The sequence below is a fragment of the Triplophysa dalaica genome, chromosome 21 (genome assembly GCF_015846415.1).
Source record: "Triplophysa dalaica isolate WHDGS20190420 chromosome 21, ASM1584641v1, whole genome shotgun sequence".
Classification (NCBI taxonomy): Eukaryota; Metazoa; Chordata; class Actinopteri; order Cypriniformes; family Nemacheilidae; genus Triplophysa; species Triplophysa dalaica.
Window position 1 is genome coordinate 9,812,725 of NC_079562.1, and position 24,160 is coordinate 9,836,884.

Below are 24,160 nucleotides of genomic sequence, written 5' to 3' on the forward strand. Positions count from 1 at the left end.
ACAAACTGACACTGTCACCCTCATTGAGAACTTTAATTAAAACTCTTTTTCTGTTTATATTGAGATGTATATATATAGTTCCCTTTCTGTCGGTCTCTCGACGTTGTGTCGAGAACGACAGATGGGGTTCGCCCTTGAGAACCAATCAACTCTGACTACTATAGAAAAGGCCAATGAAATTTGGCGAATGCAATTTGCATGCCGGGCTCCGCCCCCGGAAATCCGGTATAAAAGGAGGCCGGCGTGCAGCATTCACTTACCTTTTGTTCTTCAGAGCCATCGCTCATGAGTACAACTCAGGATTCAATCCTCTACAACTACACGCTGGTGCTACGACGTGTTACAGCGGATCGTCCCTTCCTGCAGCGACCTTCCCCTGGGCGTCTCGGCGGTTCCGGAGGTGTTAGAGATTTTTTCTAAAAGTCCTTTTCAGGACTGACTGAGCATTCTCCAGCGCGGCATGTCCCGCTGTTCTCTTGGGTGCGGCACCCTCATCGAGGAGGGGGATGGACACGATCGCTGCATTAGGTGTCTGGGCGTCCAGCACACTGAAGCAGCGTTCGTTGACACATCTGCCTGCACTGCGGGCAGATTGTCATTCAGAAGTTGCGGTCACGGGTGGCTGTCTTCCTACGGGAACCAGCCACCATTTCGTCTGCTACCCGGGCTGTGACATCTGTGGCTACGGCCCCGATGACCACCCACGTTAGCAGCGTTAGTGATACGGGGAACTCTGCGAACGTAAACCCGCCAGCCAAGTGCTCACGGGCCGATCGCACCCCGATTCGCTCTTCTGAACGTTCCCCAACCGGCGGTGGCATACCGTCCGGATCCTCACGCACACACTCGGAAACGATGTGTGACGTAGATGAGATGTCGCTCGCAGCATCGGAGGGAGACTGGCATCCGACTCTGCCGAATCCAAACTCCACCCCCAGCGGTCGAGTTCAGGAGGAAGCAGAAGTGATGTCATCCGTGCTAACCCGGGGATGCGTGGTTCCCGAGGTCGGTGCGCGGTGCAAACCGCGCCCACCCCGGGTGCCATGTTTTTCCCGGAGGTGCATGAGGAGCTGTGTAAAACTTGGAACGCTCCACTCACGGACCGTTCCAGTGAAACCAGCTCCGGCTCCCTTACTTCCCTCGATGGTGAGGCAGCCAAGGACTGCGTCGAGATCCCCCGGGTGGAACGTCCGCCTGCGGTGCACCTGTGCCGCGGACGGCTACCACCTGGGGGGGGATCGACCACTCCTACCGTCCAAAGCACGTAAGACTTCGGCATCACTGGTGTCGAAAGCTTGCGATGTTGCGGGCCAGGCTGCCTCCTCTCTCTATGCCTTGGCCATCCTGCAGGTCCGCCAGGCCAGGGCGTTGAGAGGGCTCCACGAGGGTAAGGCCGACCCGGGTATAATGCAGGATCTCCGTGCCACCGCTGACAGCGCTCTACGGGCGACTAAGGCGGCGGCACGGGCCCTGGGTCGGACGATGTCCACGGTAGTGGTCCAGGAGAGACACCCCCGGCTATACCTTGTGCAGAAGAGTGACAGCAAGGAAGTCCGCTTTCTTGATGCACTCATCTCGCAGGGTGGGTTGTTGGTAACACCGTCGAGGACTGCGCTCAGCAGTTTTTTGACGGCGAAGCAGACAGTGGCAATTAACCACATTTTTTTTCACGCCGCGACTCGGCCGCCTACAGGCCTCCGAGATCTCACGTGACGTCTGCTTCCCTGCAACCCAGGACCCTTTCGACATCGGCTCCGGTTCCTGTGCCCCCACAGGCGGCACCCCGGAAGCAGAGGTCGAGGGGGAAACCTCCACCCCGTCAGCAACCTCCTCGCGAGAAGGGACACTGACGGGAAGACCCCAGGGAGAACAACATCGGGCCCGAACCTTCACAGCCACGGCTCTGATCGGTCGGTACGGGACGACTCCTGCCTCGTCACCAAAGCCGGGCCCTTGTTAGGGCTTGGCGCCCACTTACTCACTGAGTTTTCTGTTCTCCCCGGGTTTACTTGCAGCCGATCGCACACTCCACTGGACTGTGCTCGGCGAACCGACCTCACACCCTGGCGAGGCGTGAGGTCGTACACATACGACAGCCGTCACCACTCTCAAACCGACAGTGCGTGCCGTTGTCCCGCCAGGCAGGTAAGCAGGCGGAGCAAAAACCTTCCCTCCGGGGACTCCCCGCGACATGGTTAGCTCCGCCAGCCGACGAACCACCCCCCGTGGGAATGATGAAGCAGACCGTCCCCTTGGTCACCCTGTCACAGTCCCTGGGAGCTCGAGAGCTGCCCACACTGTCTCGCTGGCTAATGAGGGCGGTCCGTCTTGGTTACTCGATCCAGTTCGCCAGAGACTCACCCAAGTTTCGGGGCATCATCTCTCCCTCTGTCAGAGGCAGGGACGCCTCCGTACTTCGGGTAGAGGTCACCACCCTTCTGGCAAAACAGGCATCGAGTTCGTCCCTCAAAACCAAGATGTTCAGTGGGTCACCACCCGCACTTCATCGTTCCCAAGAAAGACGGCGGGTTGCCCCCAAAGGCTGCGTACCCTGAACAGAGCACCTTCACAAGCTGCCATTCAGGGTGCTCACACAGAGGCGCGTCCTGACATCTATGAGGTGTCAGGATTGGTTCGTGGCAATCGACCTGAAGGACGCTTACTTTCATGTCTCGATCCTCCTCGACACCGGCCGTTCCCACGGTTCGCGTGCGAGAGGCGGGCATATCAGTACAGAGTCCTCCCTTTCGGTCTGTCCCTGACCGCCCTTTCTCCCTGAGAGGAGGAAGGCGAGCGGGTACTAAACTATCTCAGCGACTGGCCTATCTTGGCACACTCGCGAGATCTGTTATGTACACAAAGGGACCTGGTGCTCCGGCACCTAGGTCGATTGGGACTCCAGGTCAACCAAGAGAGGGGCAAGCTCTCCCCAGTGCAGAGCATCCTCTTTCTCGGTATGGAACTCAGCTCTGTCACCATGTCGGCACACCTGTCCGCAGTTGTGCCCAACCAGTGTTGAACTGTCTGAAATGAACATTTTAGGCAGACAGCGGTCCCCCTGAAACAATTCAGAGGCTCCTGGGACACATGGCGTCCTCGCGGGTTAATACCCCTCGAGTTGATGCACATGACACCGCTCCAACACTGGTTTCAGAGTCGAGTTCCGAGGAGAGCGTGGCACACCGGCAGCAGGCGCATGGTGATGCCGCCCTGATGCCGACGCACCATAACCCCGAGTCTTTATGACTTTTTCGACGGACTCAGGTCCCTCTGAGCAGGTTATGAGGCAGGTCGTGGTGACGACTGAAGTCTCCCTGCAGGGGTGCGGTGTAGTGTGCAACGGGCACGCAGGTGGGGTGTTGGACGAACCCCCGCCTGCGCTGGCATATCAATTGCCAAGAGTTGTGGGCTATGCTACTTGCACTGAGCAGGCTACGGCCTCTCGTGCGAGACATGCACGTGCTGTTCCGAGGACAGCACTATAGCTGTAGCGAATACAGATCGTCAGGGTGGCGTTCGCACACAGCAGCTAAACACAACTTGCTCGACGCCTCCTCCGGTGGAGTCAACAGGTGACTCGTTCCCTGCAGGCCACACACCCCGGGCAAACTGAACTAGACAGCCGACGTGCTTTCTCGCCAGTTTATGCCTCGTGGAGAGTGGCGACTCCACCCCCGTGCAGTCCAGCTCATTTGGAGGCTGTTCGGGTAGGCCCAGGTAAAACCTGTTCACCTCCCGTAACACCACCATTTGCCCGCTTGATAGTCCCTGCCCTCGGCACGGATATCCTTGCGCACAGCTGGCCGCGGGATGGGCCGAAGCACACCTTCCCCCCAGGAGCCTTCTTGTACAGACTCTGTGCAAGGTCAGGGAGCAGGAGCACCAAGTGTTATTGGTTACACCACACCGGTCTAACCGCACTTGGCCTCAGAGCCGATGCTCTGGACAGCGACTCCCCCTGAACCATTCCCCTGACAGAGGACCTGCTCTCTCAGGGGAAGGACACGTTCTGGCATCCCAGATCAGACCTCTGGAACACCCATGTCTGGTCTCTAGACGGGACGAGAAGATCCTAAGATGGCTACTCCCCCTATACGGCTGAGACCATCACCCAGGCTAGGGCCCCATCTACTAGGCGGTTACACGCCTCTAGACGGTGCCTCTTCTCGTCCTGGTGTCTTTCTCAACGAGAAAGACCCACTGAGGTGCTTGATCAGGATTGTGTTCCCCTCCTCACGAGACTGGAGACTAACATCTCCCTTCCACACTGAAAGTGTATGTAGTCGCTATTGCCACTCATCACGACTCAGTCGGTGGAAAGTTTCTAGGGCAACACGACCTGGTCACCAGGTTCCTAAGCAGCGAGAGGGCGGAATCCGCCTCATCTCCGCTCCATACCCTCTTGGGACCCTAAGTGGTCCTGGGGAGCCTCAGGGCCCCCCAAAGAGCCCCTCGGAGGTTCCGATCTTCCTCATAGAGTAAGACGGCCCTCCTGACGGCGCTCACTTCCTTCAAGAGGGTAGGGGACCACCGAGCATCCTCCGTGTCCCTGGATTGCCTTAAACTCGGCCCTGGAAACTCTCACGTTATCTTGAGACCCAGGCCCGGATGCGTGCCCAAGAAGTTCCCACTACTCCCTCCGGGGCCAAGTGTTGAACTTGCAGGCGCTCCCCATAGGGGAGGAAGACCCAACCCGATTAGTGTTGTGTCCAGTACGTACTGGACCGCACGCAGAGCTCTGAAGCTCTGACCAGCTCCGTGTCTGTTGGAGGACAGCAGAAGGGGAAGGCTGTCTCCAAACAGAGGCTGGCGCACTGGGTCGTGGACGCCGTTACGACGGCATTCCGATCTCAGAATCTCCCATGCCCATTGGCAGTGAGGGCTCACTCCACACGGAGTTTAGCCACCTCCTGGACACTGGCAGAAGCGCCTCTCTAGCAGACATCTGTAGAGCTGCGGGTTGGGCTATGCCCAAACACCTTCGCAAGGGTTAACAACCTTCGCGTAAACCCGGTGTCAGCCCACGTCCTGCGTGGCGACATGTAGGACTTGCATCCGGGGGGGCGTATGCCTGCGAAAGCACCTTTCCACCCTCTAACAGGTTGGGTCAGTGTGCTATTTACCTTTTCTTCTTACCCGAACACATCGCTAAGAAACTGGTACCTCACCAGCCTCCCTTCTTACCCAGACACTGGTTAAGAATAGGCATTCCATCCATCACCAAACAAGCACCCCCTGGGGGCTGGCTGGGCAGAGCAGCCTTCCCCCTTAGGCCGGGATACCATGTGAGCTATCACAGATAGCTCTAACCGGACCTAGTGCTACCGGACGTCTGTAACACCCCCTCCGTGGGCTGTTCCGTCTGATGTATCCTCATGAGAATGGTTCCCACTCCTGGTAACCCATGAGCTTCCCCAGGTGGGCCTCCACCTCGCGGTTAACTACTCAGTCCGCACGTTCCATGCGTTCTCCTCCAAGGACGAGACCATACCTATATCCACCATATTCCTCCCCACGGGTAGGAGGTGGCCTCTGTAGCGCTTCTCTGATTAAGAGTTGCGCTTACCCGGTGTAAACTGATCTGGACGGCCTCTCGCCTATAGAGAGCTAAGGCCACGTCCGTGAAAGTTACCGGTCAGGGCTGTACCCATCTTTCTCCAAGAAAGCTCTGGAACCCCCCGACCACCACACTGGAAGGTTACAGTCTCACGAAAGCTTCGAGATGACACGCCCAGGCTTGTTACCGTCGCTTCGCTAGAGATTGTGACGCGATACAGCGTTGTGGCGTTTTCCATAGGCAACCCCATCTGTCGTTCTCGACACAACGTCGAGAGACCGACAGAAAGGGAACGTCTTGGTTACGTATGTAACCTCAGTTCCCTGATGGAGGGAACGAGACGTTGTGTCCCTTATGCCACGAACACGTATCGTATTCTGCTGCAGTTTGAGAGGTCTCAGGCTCTTCAGAACAAAGGTAAGTGAATGCTGCACGCCGGCCTCCTTTTATACCGGATTTCCGGGGGCGGAGCCCGGCATGCAAATTGCATTCGCCAAATTTCATTGGCCTTTTCTATAGTAGTCAGAGTTGATTGGTTCTCAAGGGCGAACCCCATCTGTCGTTCTCGACACAACGTCTCGTTCCCTCCATCAGGGAACTGAGGTTACATACGTAACCAAGACGATTTTTACTTATAGACTTTTAATTTTATTCTATCTTATTTTTTATCTTAATCTGTATTTCTGCATGTTTATATTTAATCTTGTGCTTTGGCAATGTAAATTTTCTTTTATCATGCCAATAAAGCTCCTTTGAATCTTGAATCTTGAATCTAGAGAGAGAGAGAGGGAGAAGGATAGAGGTAAAGAGAGAGAGAGGGATAGAGGAACAGAGAGAGAGAGAGCGTGGGGGAAAGACAGAGATAGAGAGAGAGAGAGAGAGAGAGAGAGAGCGTGGGGGAAAGAGAGAGAGAGAGAGAGAGAGAGGGGATAGAGGGAAAGAGAGAGAGATGGATAGAGGAAAAGAGAGAGAGAGAGAGAGAGAGAGAGAGATAGAGGAAAAGAGAGAGAGAGGGATAAAGGAAAAGAGAGAGAGAGGGATAAAGGAATATATAGAGAGAGAGGGATAGAGGAATAGAGAGAGAGAGAGAGAGAGAGAGAGAGGACTAGAGTGAGAGAGAGAGAGAGAGAGAGAGAGAGAGTGGGGAAAGAGAGAGAGAGAGAGAGAGAGAGAGAGAGAGAGGGATAGAGGAAAAGCGAGAGAGAGGGATAGAGGAATATATAGAGAGAGAGGGATAGAGGAATAGAGAGAGAGCGAGAGGACTAGAGTGAGAGAGAGAGAGAGAGAGAGTGGGGAAAGAGAGAGAGAGAGAGAGAGAGAGAGGGGGGATAGAGGAAAAGAGAGAGAGTGAGGGATAGCTGAATAGAGAGAGTAGGGGAAAGAGAGAGAGAGAGAGAGAGAGAGGATGACAAACAAAACAAATTAGTTCTAGCACATAACTCACACATTCCGCTTGAATGACGGCGTGTGTGTCTGCATTAGTGTGTCCATGTTTGCCACAAAATGCAATTGGAAGCACAACCCCAATACTACGGCCCAAATCCATAATGTGTCTGCAAGAAGTTTATTTCAATGTTGACATTCCCTGTTTGAGACATAAAAGCTGTATTTTAATGAAATGTGTATTTGAGTTTATCTAGCAAACGCCTGTAGTAACAAACTTAGACGGTTATGAACAAGTCAATTAGCTGTCTGCACTCCAGAATGATTTCAAGGCTTTCTTTCTTTCTCTCTTTCTTTCCATTTCTACTTCTTTCTTTCAGTTCCATTTCATAAAGATGGAATCAGCACCTTGCAAATTGCTGACTGAATCAACAAACCCTCAGAAGTGTCAGGTCGCTCAAGCCCTCCATAAACCAGTTGTGGCTAATTTTCTCTCTGCTCAGTGATATGTGACACAAGTGTTTGTTATCGGGTGTGAGACCATGCGCTGGAGTGTGGAACTTAATTGCTGGTGTCATCTGGGTTAACTTGCTCTGTTAGGACCTGTCATACACACTGAGCTACGACGAGACAACCGTATTGCAGAGTCGTTCTTCTGTTGCTCTGTATAATTAAGAACGCTGTGATGGACACTGATGCGCGCGCTTGTGGGTGGAGCTGCGTGCGCATACTTTTGAAACTTAAGAAGTTTTCGAATATCAAGAGCAATTAAGTGGGCGGGTGAGCAATGAGTTCATTTCATTTTAGTCTCGCTTTCAGTTTTGCACTTTTTCCCTTCTGCTCATTCAAACAAGAGGTTGAAGCACACGGCTGAGAAAAGTGTGTATTACTTAGGGGAAGTGTCAAGAAAAGATGGATGGAGGCCTATCTTTATCTCTCTGCATGTTTCCACCCAATTCTCTTTCAGGCTGGACCGAATCTCATAAATGCCAGCAATGTATGATGAAATATATACAGTATGACAGATGTGTATATAATACATAATTGGATCGCAATATTAAAGGACTCATTAAATGAGCACTTTCAACAAGTTGATATGATTTATTAGGGTCTTCATGAAATGTCTGGAACATATTTTGCTTAAAAACACTCAATGGCTGTGTAAACAAAACCCTTGCCATGCTCACAGCAACCCGTTTTGGTGCATGTCTCTTTAAATTATAATGAGTTACAGACCGCCCCACCCCCTTCCGTCCAGTGTGTCAACACAACACATGTGTAGTACTGCCATTGCAATGGTTTAGCTAAATTATGTTTCCTGAACTCCTCTGCGGTTAGTTTCGTTTTAAACGTCTCAAATCAATCGTCCGGAGACGAAATTTGTCGCAGCAAACAGCGCTCACGGTGTGCATGTGCTTGCCTAAAATACATGGAATGGGCACCTGCAGATCTCAGCAGAATTACGTAGATTTTATTGCTTGTCATTGACAAATTATAATGTTACACACACAACGTCAGCCTAAGGAGAAATGATTTGAGACGTTTAAAACGAAACTAACCACAGTGTTTGCCCTTGTTCATTACATAACGCACATAATGTATTAAAATACATACAACTAAAATCTAAATCAAAATATAGAGTAAGTTTAACAGAGGCTTTCAATGTTCTATTTAGCCCGTGAGTGACTTAGCTCCCTTCGCTATCGTATGCTAACGTTATCCTCCTATATATGGTACATGTACGTCAGTTCCAGACTGAGTATGAATATTATTAACATCGGCAGCTTTGTCTCGTTCAATTGGTCTCGATCCCTCTTGAGGAACAAGTTTGAAGTTAATCCCTGCTTGGTAAAGCACTCCAGCTTGAAGTGATTCGCGCAAACAAAAGCAGGTTTTTACCTATTCCACTATAAATAAAATAAATCAACATCTGTCTCTACCGAGGTTAGGACTCTTGGCAGCAACATTGCATGTTGTCCAGGAAATTTAGCCATGGTGTCATGTTCACCGCTGTCGCTTGTGAAAACAACAATGGCGGTAGTGCCGTGGTTGGAATTGTGTAGATTAAGGGGCGGTAATATTATATCAAGAGCCTGCGTCTACGTCACATCAGGAGCGAAATCTGAACGGCTCAATTTCTCACAGAAAAAGGCTTACCAAAACACAGTTACTGGGATCTTGTTTTTCACATTTTCTGGGTTGCTAGATGCACCAGGGACCCCATTAAAGCACTTGAACACAGAAAAAAAAGACTTTCATCCAATGGGTCCTTTAAGACTTTTTTATCATTAATTTAGCAAAATAGTACATAGTATTATGTATATATAATAAATATAATTGATGTATAATACACAATTTGCTCACTATACTAGACCATTTTGTCATTAATTCTTTAATTAATAGTGGCATTGGCCTATTACATGACTGAAAACGAGTTCAAAATATCATTAAAAATTATATATTTTAGTACGATATATATTATATTACAAATGTAATGTAAATGTAAATTATATCATATTAAAACATTAAAATATTGTTAATAAACGTATATAGTATAATTGATGCATACATAATACATAAAACCATTTTGTCATTAATTCATGAATTAATAGCGGGATATTACATGACTGAACACCAAATTGTTCACATAACAGTAACAATTATTTACGAATAAATGATTGTTTTGCCATTTTTACATGAATTTTATAGGAAATATATATAAAGCACCTTTTTATATGCCGCTTTTAAAGTTAAGCACTGAACGATTCCTTTTTTTTAAAACCCTACATCCTGTAAACCTTTGAAGTCTCCTACTGTGGGTGGCAAAGGCTTCACATTGAATAGGGCTCAGGTCACACAATAAAAAACTGCAAGCATTCAGCTCATCGGATCTCAAACAACCCACCAACAGCCAGACCTGTCCAGAAACCTCTAGTCTTCTGACTCAACGTCTGAAAATAATCTGACGTCAATTAAAATGAAGAGCACGGCCGTCTGATGCCAGACAATAGCTGTCATACTAATTCACTAAGTATCGCTTGGCCTTCTAATAAATACAACAGGTAGAAAAAAAAGTGCAAAATAATTCTGAATGTTTCAGCATCAGACAGCGAGGAAGAGGCCCGAGGTTATTACTTAATGAGAGAAAGTACGCAAGGGCACCATAGATGAGTGCTGTGAGGGAGAGATAAAAGAGGCACGGCAGATAGCAGGAAATAAATGGAATGGGAGAGAGAGACAGACATTGAAAACCAGAGAGAATGATTGAGCAAAGGAGGTCTCTACTTAACTAGAAAAATAAGGATGGAGATATGAAGGCAGACAGAAACAAACGCCGGTAAGAGTAGGCAGAGACAAAGGTGTGAGGATACAGAGATGAAGAAAACCGGAGATGGAGGATATGGAGGAAAAAGAGAATATGAATGGGGGATTCAAGCCAGATGCCTGTAGAGCCTCTATATACACCTAAAGGGCATATCTAGCACAATGACAAGAGAGAGAGAGAGAGAGAGAGTAAGACAGAGAGACCTCCACCCTTCATTTCACTCCATCTCATTCCCTTCTAGAATTCCCAGAAACATCTTCAATAATGAAATGTAACATGTTTGCCTGCCTTTTATGTTTTCTGCTGCTCTAATGATCATTCCATTAACGTCTTGTTAAAATGACGTAATTTCATACATCTTAATTTAAAAGACACACATTTCTGGTCTGGTGTTGATGAAGGAATGCTTAAGCTTTACTAATGGGTCTGTATGTGAACACAAAACAGAACAGGTTGGGAAACCCAGGACGTTTGGCGCTGCAGGACACTTACCGTTTTAGCATCGAGCTCGGGAGGGTTGTCGTTGATGTCTGTGATGGAAATGAGGGCGGTGGCTGTGTTGGACAGACCGAAGTTCAAACTGCCCTCCATATCTGTGGCCTGGACAATGACGCTGTACTGTGACACTTTCTGGAAAGACACAGAAGAGATTTCAACAAGATGAAGGGAAACACATTTGCTTAACATGAATCTCAAGCCATGGACTACTGTATACTGAGATGGTACTCAAAAAATACTATGCTATTAAAAAAACAGGTATGGGAAGTGGTACTGTGTCCAAAAACTATTTATATTACAACACAGTTTGTAAGCATTTGACAAGATAGCTCATTCGTATCAATTCATATAATCTTAGCATGATTCACCGCAGTGATGTTAGGTTTAGGGGTGGACTTTTTTTCTCCAATAGTCATAAGATTTCTGTCAGGTTTCAAATCCTTTCTTGCTTTTAGAGTGAAAGTTCACCCTAAAATGAAAATTCTGTCATCATTTACTCACCCTCTTGTCATTTCAATCCCATATGACTTCCTTTATTCCTCAGATCACAAAATAAGATATTTTAAAAGAATGTTGGAATCCGAACAGGACCGGCACCGAATAACTTCTATTGTATGGACATAAAACCAATGCAAGTCAATGGGTGCCGGTTAACAGCATTCTTCAAAATATCTTTTTGTGTGTTCTGCGGAGGAAAGGAAGTCATACAGGCTTGAAATGACAAGAGGGTGAGTAAATGATGACAGAATTTTCATTTCTGGTTGAACTATCACTTTAAGTACTTGCGGTTCCCCCACAATATTTCTGACTTAGAAACGAACACTAGATTCCTTTGTTTGCTTTCTAGGTTGGTGTTTATTGTTTAGAGATTTGGTACGGGTGATATCTAAGCCAAATAAAGTATCCGAACAAAGACTTTGAAAGCAGACATTTTCTAAGCATACACAGTCTCAGTGTCTGTCTGTCTGTCTGTGTACAAGCGTTTCAGTTAATTAGGACACATGGCTACTGTAAGCTTTGTTCTACTTTGATACTTTGTCACTCGCTATTTATGGAAGCACACACACACAACCGTAGCGCACACAGATGATCAGTACGCAAAAACAACTCCACACCAAGACGTAAACCAGCCTGTTTATTATCACGGATGAAACGCAGGGGGTCGCGAGGGCGACAGATGGATAGAAACACATAAACAGAGACACACGCACGGATTGTTTGTTGAGGCATGGCCTACATTCCTTCGGGCGCAAATCTGAAACTGCGCCCTGTCCATGCCCGGGTGAATCTGACTCCAGTTAGTCCACACTGGGAGGAGACAGTGAGCTGAAGCTGAGCCAAAGCCCCTGCGCCGTCTCTTCCAGCTTCAGTCATATTAATCCGTTTGGCCGAAAGCCTTCTCTTGTTGTGGACAGAAAATGGGGGAGTCAAGGACAAGTCACCGTTCCGCTGAGACCAGTCTGGAGTATGAGTTTCTTGGAGGGAAGCGGCTGACGGTTAAAGCTGATATGAAGCAATGAATACCCACACAGGAGCTTGCAGGAACATTGATGGCTTTGCTTTGACAGCTTTTTGGGTCATATGGCGCGACTATGTGTTTTTCTGTGTCTTTGGTGTGTTATAAGTTACCCGTGCATATATTAGACACGTAAAATTGCTAAAACTAAAGTGTCGGAACAAAAGATGCATTCTATCTAAAAGCGAATATTCACCCAGACCTGACTGAAACGCCTCGTGTAACCACACCCACACAAATTTACGTCAGTTCGTGGTATGATTTGACCAAAAATCAAAATCAAAAGACCACCAAAATGTATTCGCAAGTAAGGTGGGCGTATCTGTGAGTACAATTGCTTTGAATCAGATGTTCCAAATATGGTAAGAGGCGTTACATTTCCGTCACACACTTGCAGTATTCGACCAATCACTACAAACTGGTTAACTGGCCAATCATAGCACACCTCGCTTTTCAGAGCGATGAGCTTTGTAAAAAATCTACGCGTTTCAGAGAGGCGGGGCAAAGAGGAGATACAAACATGCACGGTATGTGGAAAAAAATGTGTTTTTGAACCTTATATCGCATTACATGCGATAATATTTTTTTTAGCCGTGACATATGACCCCTTTAATGTTATAGGACATGATTGACCGTAGGTTTTACATTTAACCTCACGTAAACATTAAGGGTAGATGCCTCCTTCCTTTCTTTTATTCACTGGCTCGGTGACAAAACCTAGAGTATGGAATATTGTAGTGTTTTTATAAGTGACTTATGTGCATTTTATTATTTTTTTAATTTACGTTCCCTCAAAATATTGAATCAAAAACATTGCCCCCCTCCTGAAACGACTTCTCATCACTTCCTGTCACAAGGAAGGGCGTGAGGGCGGAGCTTTCTTTATGGGAGTGTGCTGATGGTGAGTTCGGTAGGAAATAAAGTAATAATAAATAATCTTTCACAATTGACTTGGAACTCACATTCAAATATGCATCCATTTTGTTAGCAACACCCACCTTCCAAAGATCAAATCAGTTCTTGATGTGGGAAATCAAGTCCCGACCTAAATTTTCTCTCATTTCAGAAGCCATTTCAATCAGATATGTCAAAAGAATAGAATACGATCGTTACTTCCTTTTCATGGCTTCTTTTAGGATGTTCAAAAGAAGAGTTTGATTCCAAAATGAGATAACCTGGTTTTAAATTTTTTCCAAAATCATGCTTTTTTATGGTGCATTCCAATTAATATCAATCAAACTTCAGTTGGTCTGTTTTGATTTAAGCAATAGTAACTAAAAACATACAGCTAACTAACACAATAAAACACACAAAAACGCGATAACATAATAAAAAACATGATTTTTTAAATAAATGAAAAAACGAAGATATCTCCGTTTAGAACCAAACTCTTCGGATATATGAAGGAAAATTATACTGCAGTTCCCGGGGAACACATGACAAGATGGATTGCACCTATAATGTAAATGCATCTAAAAGAATCAATAAAAATAGATCAATCTAATTAAAAATTGACTATTTCTGCAATATTTGTGTATGCTGTTTTCATGCTTAATAGAGCATAGTGTCATTAACGTGGCAACATTATAATACCAAACCGTGCACTTCTGTATCTGACGTGCCTACTTGAATTGATTGCTTTGACTTTGTTTTTTTCATATGAGAGAACCTCATCAAAACCAGCTAGTCGCGCTGAGTAAAATTCAACCCTGCTGTGTGGCTCACTGGAAACACAGACCAGTTCTCTATAGATCTGGCACCGGCTTCGATAGGAGAACCAGGACTATTTCTGTGAAAAGGGGCACTCCCTAGAAACCAGCATTTAAGAGGCAGATCAGGGACTCCTTAGAGCGTTTAAAGCACTTAAAACCCCTCCGAGTACTGCGGATTCGGGCTGAGAGTCATTAAAACCTGCGTCTTCTCGATAATATTGCCCCGTTCAGCTCTATTAATGAGAACTCAATAGCATCTGACCTTTATTAACACCATAATGAAATATCAATACTGTCTCCTCTGGTTATGCTGTGCGGAGAACAAGAGGAACAAATCAGTGTGTAATTAATCTCGCACACTTTTCATACAGCGTCGGCTGGAGGGAACGGAACGTGACCCCAGGAGAACAGCTTAAACACATTTCCAGTCCTGAAGAGAATGTGAAATGATTACACCTCGGGACAACTGGCAGAATCTCTCCGCGACTCGATAGCAGACCCAGCCAAAGACACGCTTCACCCCCGAAGGCTCTAGTCAAGCGTTACGAGGAGCGTTTCACAGCCCCAGCATGCCCTGACTTCACCTCTGAATCTCTTGGGAGGGAAGGGAAGGAGAGGACATGAAGGGGAGGTGAGGCGCGGCACCTAGATGTGATGGTAGAGGAGAGGATGGGAAAGAAAGTGCAAGCAGAAGTTATGATTCTTTTCATCACGCACCGCAGGAAGCTTTGGATCCCTTAGCAGCAACTGGGAAACACACACATACATTGCACGCCGATCGATTCCCTAATCAGGCGCAGCAGAGTGGACACATTTTAACCCAGACCTGACATAACTGGGCAAGAGCGGGCACACACACAGAGAAACAGAGACAGAGACCACACCACAGGGCCTTTGGCAGAGACAAGAGACAGGTAATGAAAAGCAACAGCCTGGACAATCTGGCCCGAACAGATTCACAGAGCTGTAGGTAGAACACACAGCACCGTGTTTATATCAGATATCAGTCAGATGAATAAAATCAGATATCTGACTAAAAGTATCAAATAAAATACTTGATGTAACAGAGAATCCACTACTGCAGGGAATCTGCCAATTACTGTTTGATATCAAATGTTACTGAAAAAAGCAGCGTGTTAAACGAAGACGGAATATCAATTGAATGGCTCACACAAAAATAAATGTCAGTATTTATCCACAATAATGTAGTTTAAAACCTATATGACTCTTGACTATTTCTTCTAGAGAACATAAGAGGATATTTTGACAAATGCCTTAGTGGTTGTGTTTCTATATGAACCCAATGGGCTCCAATGTTGTTTGGTTACCAACCTTCTTAAAAATATTTTATTTTGTGTTCTACAGAAGGAAAGTCATACAGATTTGGAACTACATCAGGATGAAGGAATTGTTTCCCCAAAGACGAACATTCTGTCTTCATTTACTCACCCTCAAGTTTTAATCTGTATACATTTCTTTGTTCTGATGAACACAAAGAAAGATTTGGAAGAATGCTTGTAACAGTTCTTGGCCACCATTCACAAGTAGGAAAATTGTTCTGTTTTAAATTTCTTTGTTCTGTTGACAAATACATTTTTAATTATGTTAAATACAATTTACAAGTAATGACTCTGTACTTGAATTGCTTGTTTCCAATATTAAAGAGTGGCCCTGTTCCATTCCTATATCCACCACATGAGACCCCTAACCCAAGGAAGGCCTGTCCTCAACTCAAAAAAACAAAAGACCCATCCAACTCCATTTAAGAATGACATTAAAGATTCAAACAGCGCAATTAAAGCAGAAAGAGAAGACATAAAGTGCCAGAAAAACGGGGAAAGAAGTTGTAACGTTCGTCATACAGACACATACGCTATGAAGAGCATAAGACAAGCTGACAGTCAAAGACATGCAGTGGAAGGGTTGGGGCTGCTTGTTAGCTGCTGTAATCAGACAGGTGATGGCGAGTGGGTTAAAAGGTGTGTAGAGGTGACGGGGTCTTAGTGTGAGAGGGTAATTGGTATTCAGACCTGATCAGATGTGTGTGACATTAAAGTCAATGCGAACTCCCACCAGTGCAGCTACAGTATGAGGCTCCTTCAACCCACTAATTACTGCATAAATATTCCAATTAGACTACAGGTACTGATGATGGAGGATTACCCTCCTGATGTGAAAATGTGTGTGTGTCTGCGGAAGAGAGGTGCGAACGCAGAGAGGGAAATATAAGGGTGCGTGATGCGAGCTGCCCGTCTCCCCTATGTATCTGCGGGAATCTATGCATGAGCGTTGCCCCCTGTTGTGTACAACATGATGTTGAAATAAAAGCTCCCAAGGAATGTTAATTCAAATCCATTTTATTTATATATCGCTTTTCGCAATTTTCACTGTAACAAAGCAGTTTTACATACATTATTATAATGAAAATAATACTAGAGGAAAAATTCAAGAGAATATGAGGTATTAAGATACATGGTTTTATTGCAAGTTTTTCTCTATGCAATGTACACTGATGATAGAGGATTGTCAGAAACTTTAAAATATTCAAAGAAAGTATATTTAGTTTAGGTATTTTATTATTTTAAATATTGCTATCCGGGCTGGGAGCCTAAAATTACAATATACAGGAACAATTTGCAATAATACCAAAACGTGGGGAAAGAATATATTTGTTAAAATATGTTAACATGCATGTGTGTTGTTCATATTTATGGATTAAAATAATTTAGCAGTCTCCTAGTGAGTAAACCAGTGACAACAGTGACAATGTTGAGAGGGAACATATTCATTTATGCCCGACAGTTTTCATACTGAATGTTTAAACTTTTGCAAACCCTTAGTGAGAATCAAGTTTCTATTAAAGCATTTCTAAAAGCTTCCCTCCAGAGGGAAACATGTGGGACGACCTGACATAGTAATAAAGAGATAAATGAAAATTCTGTCATAATTTTTACTCATTATTTGCCAAAAATTGCATTCTCTTATCGCACATGAACAAAATACTATATTAAACAAAAGCATTAACAACATTGAACTTAAGTATACTATTGTATATTATAGAACTATACCAAGGTTATTTTTTGTTAACTAAAATCAAAACTTTGAAAAAGTTTAAATCAAATAAAATACTGGCATTAAAATTTTTGGAAAAACTTAAACTGAACAAAACATTGAAATGGTGCCTCAGAAATCAATTGAGGCAATACAATTCTAGTAATAACTAAAATGAATAAATAAAAGTTATACAGCAACATAAAAAAGTCATATAACAAAATAGCTAAAAAAATTAAAACTTAACTAATTTTAAAAAATATTAAAACAAAATTAAGCTAAAAACAAAACTTTTGTAAATCTGCACTATTCTTCACTATAATATAGCAGAATTACTTAAGTAAGGTGCCAAAATGCTAAAGACGGTATATCAACGGCTGCAACAACATAAGCAAAAGTTGGCCCAAACTCAACTTGCAGTACAGACCTTTGCAAAAATCTATAACTGTTGAGTAGTTTTAATTTAATTTAATACAATTATTAAATATTAATATTAATATAAATGAAATAGGTGAACTTCGGACCAAGCGCACACGTCTGATGAAAGCGTCTATAGTGTCCAGAGATTTTACTTCAGTTAACTATAGTAAATTATACATAACTTTTATATAAAGCTTATATAACAGTATAACTCATACATACACTATAATATTTTTTATATAGAGTAATGCATTATACTCTTTTTTTCCTACGATAGAAGTGGAGGATGATTATTACTGTCAAGTTCCCAAAAATATAAAAAAGCACTATAAAACTAATCCAAACGACGTGCTATAATTCATATCTTCAGAAGCAATATGACGGGTTTATGTGTGGCAAAGACAAAAACGTAAGTCTTTATTCACTCAAATTTGCCTCTGGCATGTGGAGTGACATGAGTGTATATAAATGATGACAGAATTTCATTTTAGGGCGAATCGTTCCTCTCACCGTCGTGGAATACGATGTTGAAAATCTTCCAGCTGTTCCATTTGCGTTGTAGGTTTGTAAACACACAAGTGTGTCCTAGTTCTAATTGAAGAGCACAGGTGGAAGAGAGCACAATCACTGCGTTAGATTAATGAGAGGCTCACGCCACTCCTGAGAGGAGGACAGATCACCTGCCTGCAGTCGGCACTACGACCCACATTCACTCTCCTGTAGAGACCATCTCAGCCAGTTTGTTTTAGTCATTGGATTAGCAGACATGGCTCCGGGTATAGACAAATTGGAGAGAAAATAGAAAATCTTGACATGACAGGAGTGTCATCCGAAGTGGCACAAAGGGTATGGATTATTATGTGCCAAATGAAACAAGATGCCAAAGGATTTATTATAATGACGGTAGCACAAGAATGCTTGTTTTGATGACTTGTTTTACCATGGTAAAACTACAGTAATGGATGACCTGTAAAATTAAGGCATTTCTATCTAAACCTAGAATTTTAAATCAATTATTTTGGTTTAACTCAAAGTCAGGCTAACTTTTTGTGCTAAAGGGTAAATTATGAAGGGTCTGGGCCAGATCTGGGCCACATGATTTTTGCTATCTGGGAATAGTCTCTTGAATGCTAAAAAACTTGTTCACTTTTCATTTTTGAAATGGCCAGAACACTAAATAATCCTCATACTTGCATAACAATGCCAGTCTATTTGTTTAGTGGTTCAGCTAGTTCAACCCAAAAATGAAAATTCTGTCATCATTTACGCACCCTCATATTCATATCTTTATAAATGACTTTGTTCTGATGACAGAGTAAATGATGACAGAATTAAAAATTTTTGGGCGAACTAGCACTTTAATCACAAGATGTGTCAAATATAATGTAACTTAGAGGCGAAGGGAGCTGTTCGCTGCCGGTACGTGTGCAGTCAGACGGAACAATGTGCACATATGTCAAAGACACGAGTGCGTGTATAGTTATGGGAACCAAGGTGTTCACATGTTAAAGATGCAACGCAGCGCATCTTGGGAAACTATACGTTAAGTTAAGAGGCTGCGCATCATTTCAGTTTGGAATGTGACACCCTTTATGGGAAACTGCAGTGCAAGGACGCTCTCAGTGCTTGGCCACGTGTCGCACCAGAACTGTTTCCAGAACCGAAACGTATATATTGCTCTCGGTTATGGTTATTTTCAAATGACTTTTTTCTACTGCAGAACACAAAACAAGACATTTTGAAGGATGCCAGTAACCAAACAGATTTCATCCCCCGTTTACTCTCATAGTGGGAGTTAAGGGGTAAATAAATACTATGGGAGTCAATTTGGTTATATAGTGAGATCTATTTGGTTAGTAACATTCTTCCAAATAGCTTTCTTTGTTTTTAGAAGAACAAAGAAATGTTTGCAACACTCTAAGGGCGAGTAATTGAAGACACAATTTTCATTTTTTTGTGAACTATCCCTTAACAATCACTTATAGGCCCTTTTCACATGACGTCACGCACATTCTGTTTTTCCGCGAAGGACTGTAGCATTACTTCCGCTAGCGCCTCAGGATGGACTTTACCAATTCCCTTGCACAGTTGTTTTTTTGTTGTATTCTTTTTGTGTTAGCAAAGTTGCTAGGATAAGTACCTGAATACGTGTTCTTTCAGGTTTTTTGTTCCCTGTTGTTAAATTCCAGCGCAACGGCAAAACGGACGTTCTTCTTCTTCTATTCCTTGTTTGTTGCAAGACGGATATTATGATACTGCTTTGCGAAAAGTCAGAAGTTAAGTTACGTCATAGTGAAACGGGCCTATTGCTTCCAGCTTATTAATTTCATACAGTAGAAAATGAGACAACAGCAATATAATAAAAACACAATTCCTTAAAATAAACAATATTTAGAACAAACAATTCATTCACCAAGTAATATAGTTTATAATCATAATGCTGTTTAAGTTGGCCAAACAATTTACCACTGGTAATAACCTGGTGCATTTACATTATAGAAAATGTATCCACAGGAGTTATAGTCTTTTATAACCATTTTCAAAGAAAGCTCAACCAATCTAAAGTTCAGTTTTTTTTTAACATTGTGTTAAGGTTCATGCATTTGATCCACAGGAAACACAAATACTAATGAAGTCTCTTTGAATAAAACCATCTGGCAAATGCAGAAATGTTAATATATACTCAGAACTTCATAATGGATATTTTCTTTAATACAGAGAAGTGCAGTCTGTCGCTACAACTTACTTGACAAAGAAAATCTTGCTATATTTAATTATGATGCTAATGAGAACGAGACCAGATTCAATGATGGGAAAGCAAGTGATCACGTAGGACGCAGTGAAAAGGGAGAGGTTGAAAGACTTCCCCGCAGGTCCGCTTAAGCATTCTGGGATAAATTGAATGGACCTCTGAATGACCCTCCTCATTAGTGGAGCAGAGGGAGGTTAAGGACGTGCGTGCCTGTGTTTGTGAGAAAGTGAGGAAGCAAGAAAAACGAATAGATAGAGAGATAGAGGAGGAGGGATTATTGGAGAGGTTAAAGATGAGGACACGTCTGGTGGGAAGGGTCAGGCTCTAAGACTCCGATGAGTTATGGGTAAGCTGTTCCCATGACCCACCGAGTTCATTTGAGTGGGGATCTGAGGGCATGCATGTACTGAAAATGAAGTCGACCGCATTGTTAATCAGCCGGTAGAGACCACAGAGATCAGATGATTGAATTCAAGGTGGGGTTGATATATTAACTATAACAAAACTCATGAGGATGCAAATGTCTCTATTGTGTAATAAGGGACAGGGATAAAACACAAGCTGAATCCACATTTGTATAAATTCGACACATATGAAAAGTTGACAAAGTGGATAAAAGCATCTGCCAAATGCATAAAATAACTATTGCAAACCTCTTTTTCAATAACACATAAGTGTGTGCAATATTGCCTAAAAAGCTGACTGTATATGGTGTAGGCACTAAAGAAGCCACGTCACCTTTGTTCTGATATATTCCCCTTATCACTGGACATGTGGTATGTCATCCAGTATTTCTGACTTTTACTGAAGTAATTTTTATTAGCAAAAACTAATTCAGTAAAAGAAGATACTAGATTTTTAATATACTTAAGTATTAAAGTGATAGTTAACCCAACAAAACAAATTCTGTCATCATTTACTCACCCTTTCAAATCTGTATGACTTTCTTACTTCTGCAGAACACAAAAGAAGATATTTTGAAGAATGTTGTTAACTGGCACCCATTCACTTGCATTGTTTTTGTGTCCGTATAATAGAAGTGAATGGGTGCCGGCGCTGTTCGGTTACCAGCTTCAAAACATCTTGTTTTGTGTTCTGTGAAAGAAAAAGTCACACAGGTTTAAAGTGACAAGAGGGCGAGTAAATGATGACAATATTTTCATTTTAGGGAAAATTTGTATTTTTCCAAAGTCAGAACATCGTGTTAAAGTACAAATACTTCAAAGTGTACTTGAGAGTAAAAGTACTTAAGTACTAGTGTCCACCTCTGCATCCAGACACACTACAGTCAATGTGTTTTGCTTTGTCAATTTGACACTAATCTCGCATGCATCATACTGTAGGACAAATGGTATGCAAATGAATAATCAACAATGATTTTCTCAATCAACTAGCCATAAAAGCTGGCGCTGTTGTCGTGTGTTGCGTTTTGGGAGGGGCAGACGTGGGCAGATAGCTGCTCTTCAGCTTGAAAAGGTTACAGACAGCTCAAAGGACAGGCTGATCATTAAGTTGATTCTAAAAACACTGTTTGTTATAGTTCAAGAGAGTCTCCTCTGAACGCCATCTACGAGAGACGGAGGCCGCACACACCAAGTATTCTCAAACACATCATAGCTGAGGACTAATTACGCCAGACGCCCGGGGAGAAACAAAGCCAGGCGTTCTTTATGAAAGCAAGGTGTAAACACACACACAAACACGCAAATCTATTAATAGATGAGCACTCCAAACAAATTAAGCAGATCTCTGCAAGAACGGAAATATCATCGTGTCTGATGAGGGTTTCCGTAAACAAATTTCGCATGTACATCGAGAGGAAGTGACATCACTGACCTCACGGTCAATGCCTGCTGCGATGGTGCTGATTTCTCCGGTGGCTCCGTTGATGGTGAACATATTGGGAATGGGGATGTGCGGCGTCTGGCTGAGGATGCGGTAGTGCACGAGCCCGTTCGCCGTGGTGCTGTCGTCGGCGTCAAAGGCCGTTACTTGCATTACAGAAGTGCCTACAGAGGAGGAAGGGAAAACAAGCGTAAATCAAAACGCTCATGCATGCATAATCGCGCTCGAGTTGCACAACAGCTGTGCTTGTTTGTCTGGGGTTCCAAGAACCAACGCACACACAAAGCGGAGCTATTTAATCAGCGATCCAAACTTTGTCTGCCGCTCGCTTTGCCTGAGCGATGTCCAAACATCACATCTAATCCCACGGTTTCTCACACCTGAGTTTTATCTTCTCCGCTTGCTTATCCCCGATTCTGCTTTCCTTACAGAATCTTTTCAGTAATGAGGCGCCGTCTGCATTTCTCTCCTTCGTCAACTCCATCAGTTTTATTATCCCATTGCTTTGCTATAGCTGCGCCAGCTTTAAAAGTCCCCACTCTCACCTTTATTTGTTCTAAATCACCAGAACCTTAAAATCTGCTGCTGATTCTGACGTCCTAAGCAATATACAGGGTATGACAGTCCCCCAATGCTAAACCCTTTGAGTTACTATAAAATAAAATAAAAAGAACTAGATGGACATACTGTATATACATTTACAATTATGACTAAAGCTTATGTTTTTTGTTTTAATGAAACATTTTTAATAAACCAAACAAAACTGGTTCTCTTGACAGAACCTTCTCAACAAGACTCCATCACAGACTAGAGAAAGCACAGAAAAAGGAAATAAAAAACAAAGCACATTAACTATTCATTTGAGCAAGCAAACTCACTTCACACAAAATGTGTGCGATGAATCAAAAACTGGAGCATATATGAACTGGAATGAACTTCAAACATCGTGCCAATAATGTTTTTGAATTGAAGGTGCCAGAACCAATTTAACCTCTGGTCATGTGAATAAAAACAACTATTTCAGCCAGAACATTTTGAGTGTGAAGTGAATGTGTGCGGCGTCAGGTGACAGACGATGAGCCATATGGCCTTTAGTCCCAAAAACATGTTTATCGATTTCTGAGCGCCTGTTTCACACCCCCTTAAATGTGAGTGAGCAATTAGGGGCCTCCAAATAGAGAAACTGAGGATAAACCTCGTTGCGAAGCGGGCAAAATGTCACCCTGTCATTCTGTGTTAATGTCATTCTGTTGCTCCTGCGTTTCCGTCACTACTGTCATTTAATATTAATGGTGGGCGAGAACGCCGGCCTGGCAGGGCGGTGGAGGAGGGCGGCACCCACGTGCTCGTGGGTTTCTCCGGCCCCGCTGTAATTGTATGGAGATAGTGTCATCATTTCTGTGACAACACACCTACGAGGGGATAAATGTGGCTGAGGGTTCTATTTCAAAGTTCATTAAGTTTCAAAGCTGAATCTGTCACTGCACCCCACGAGAACAGGGAAAAGGAAGAAACGAACTAAGGGAGAAAAAAAACAATTAAGCCCCTTTCTGACGGGGCTACATCAATTTTTGAAGAACCAGGGATTGAGACAGAGAGCGCGAGCACATGGACAGGAATAAAAAGGACAAGAGAGTTGCATGTCAACTCTGTCGTTTTCAATTTTCAATGAGTGCCATTGTGCAACGGGATTAAATGCTCTTTATGTGTAAAAGTGAGAGAGATGACCGCGCAGGAAACGGTTAACCCCTGGGCCTTTTCAATTGCTTTTTAATTTGAAAACTAATTCAATGCCGTAATTGCTTTTCGACTTAAACCACTGAAGCTCAAAATTCCTCCTTTCATTTAGACGCACGCTGGTTGGAAGACTCTCTCTTTCACAGGTATATAAGAAATTGGGGAGTCATTAGATTTAACAAGTTTAACATAACCAGTCTGGGAATGGAAACCCACCCTTGCAGCGCCGGCGTTGTTAAAGCTTCTGGAATCACAAAGATATTTTTTGTTCCATTTTAAGGTTGTCGGATGCAATCAATCCTTTCTAATGCATGTCATCGCAAACAAGAGGACACAGCCCAAGGTTATTCTGTTATAATTGAAA

At 43.8% G+C, this 24,160-nt stretch overlaps 1 protein-coding gene across 2 annotated transcripts in view; it reads right to left on the bottom strand.

The window, feature by feature from the left end:
* The window catches only part of cdh4 (cadherin 4, type 1, R-cadherin (retinal)), a 198,391-nt gene that overhangs the window by 15,362 nt on the left and 158,869 nt on the right, over positions 1-24,160 (bottom strand). For both annotated transcript variants that reach the window (XM_056735166.1, XM_056735164.1), the window contains 2 exons: positions 22,051-22,223; positions 10,758-10,895 (listed from right to left, as the gene is read on the bottom strand). In XM_056735166.1, the coding sequence (XP_056591144.1) occupies positions 10,758-10,895; positions 22,051-22,223 (311 nt within the window). The remainder of the gene's footprint in view (positions 1-10,757; positions 10,896-22,050; positions 22,224-24,160) is intronic.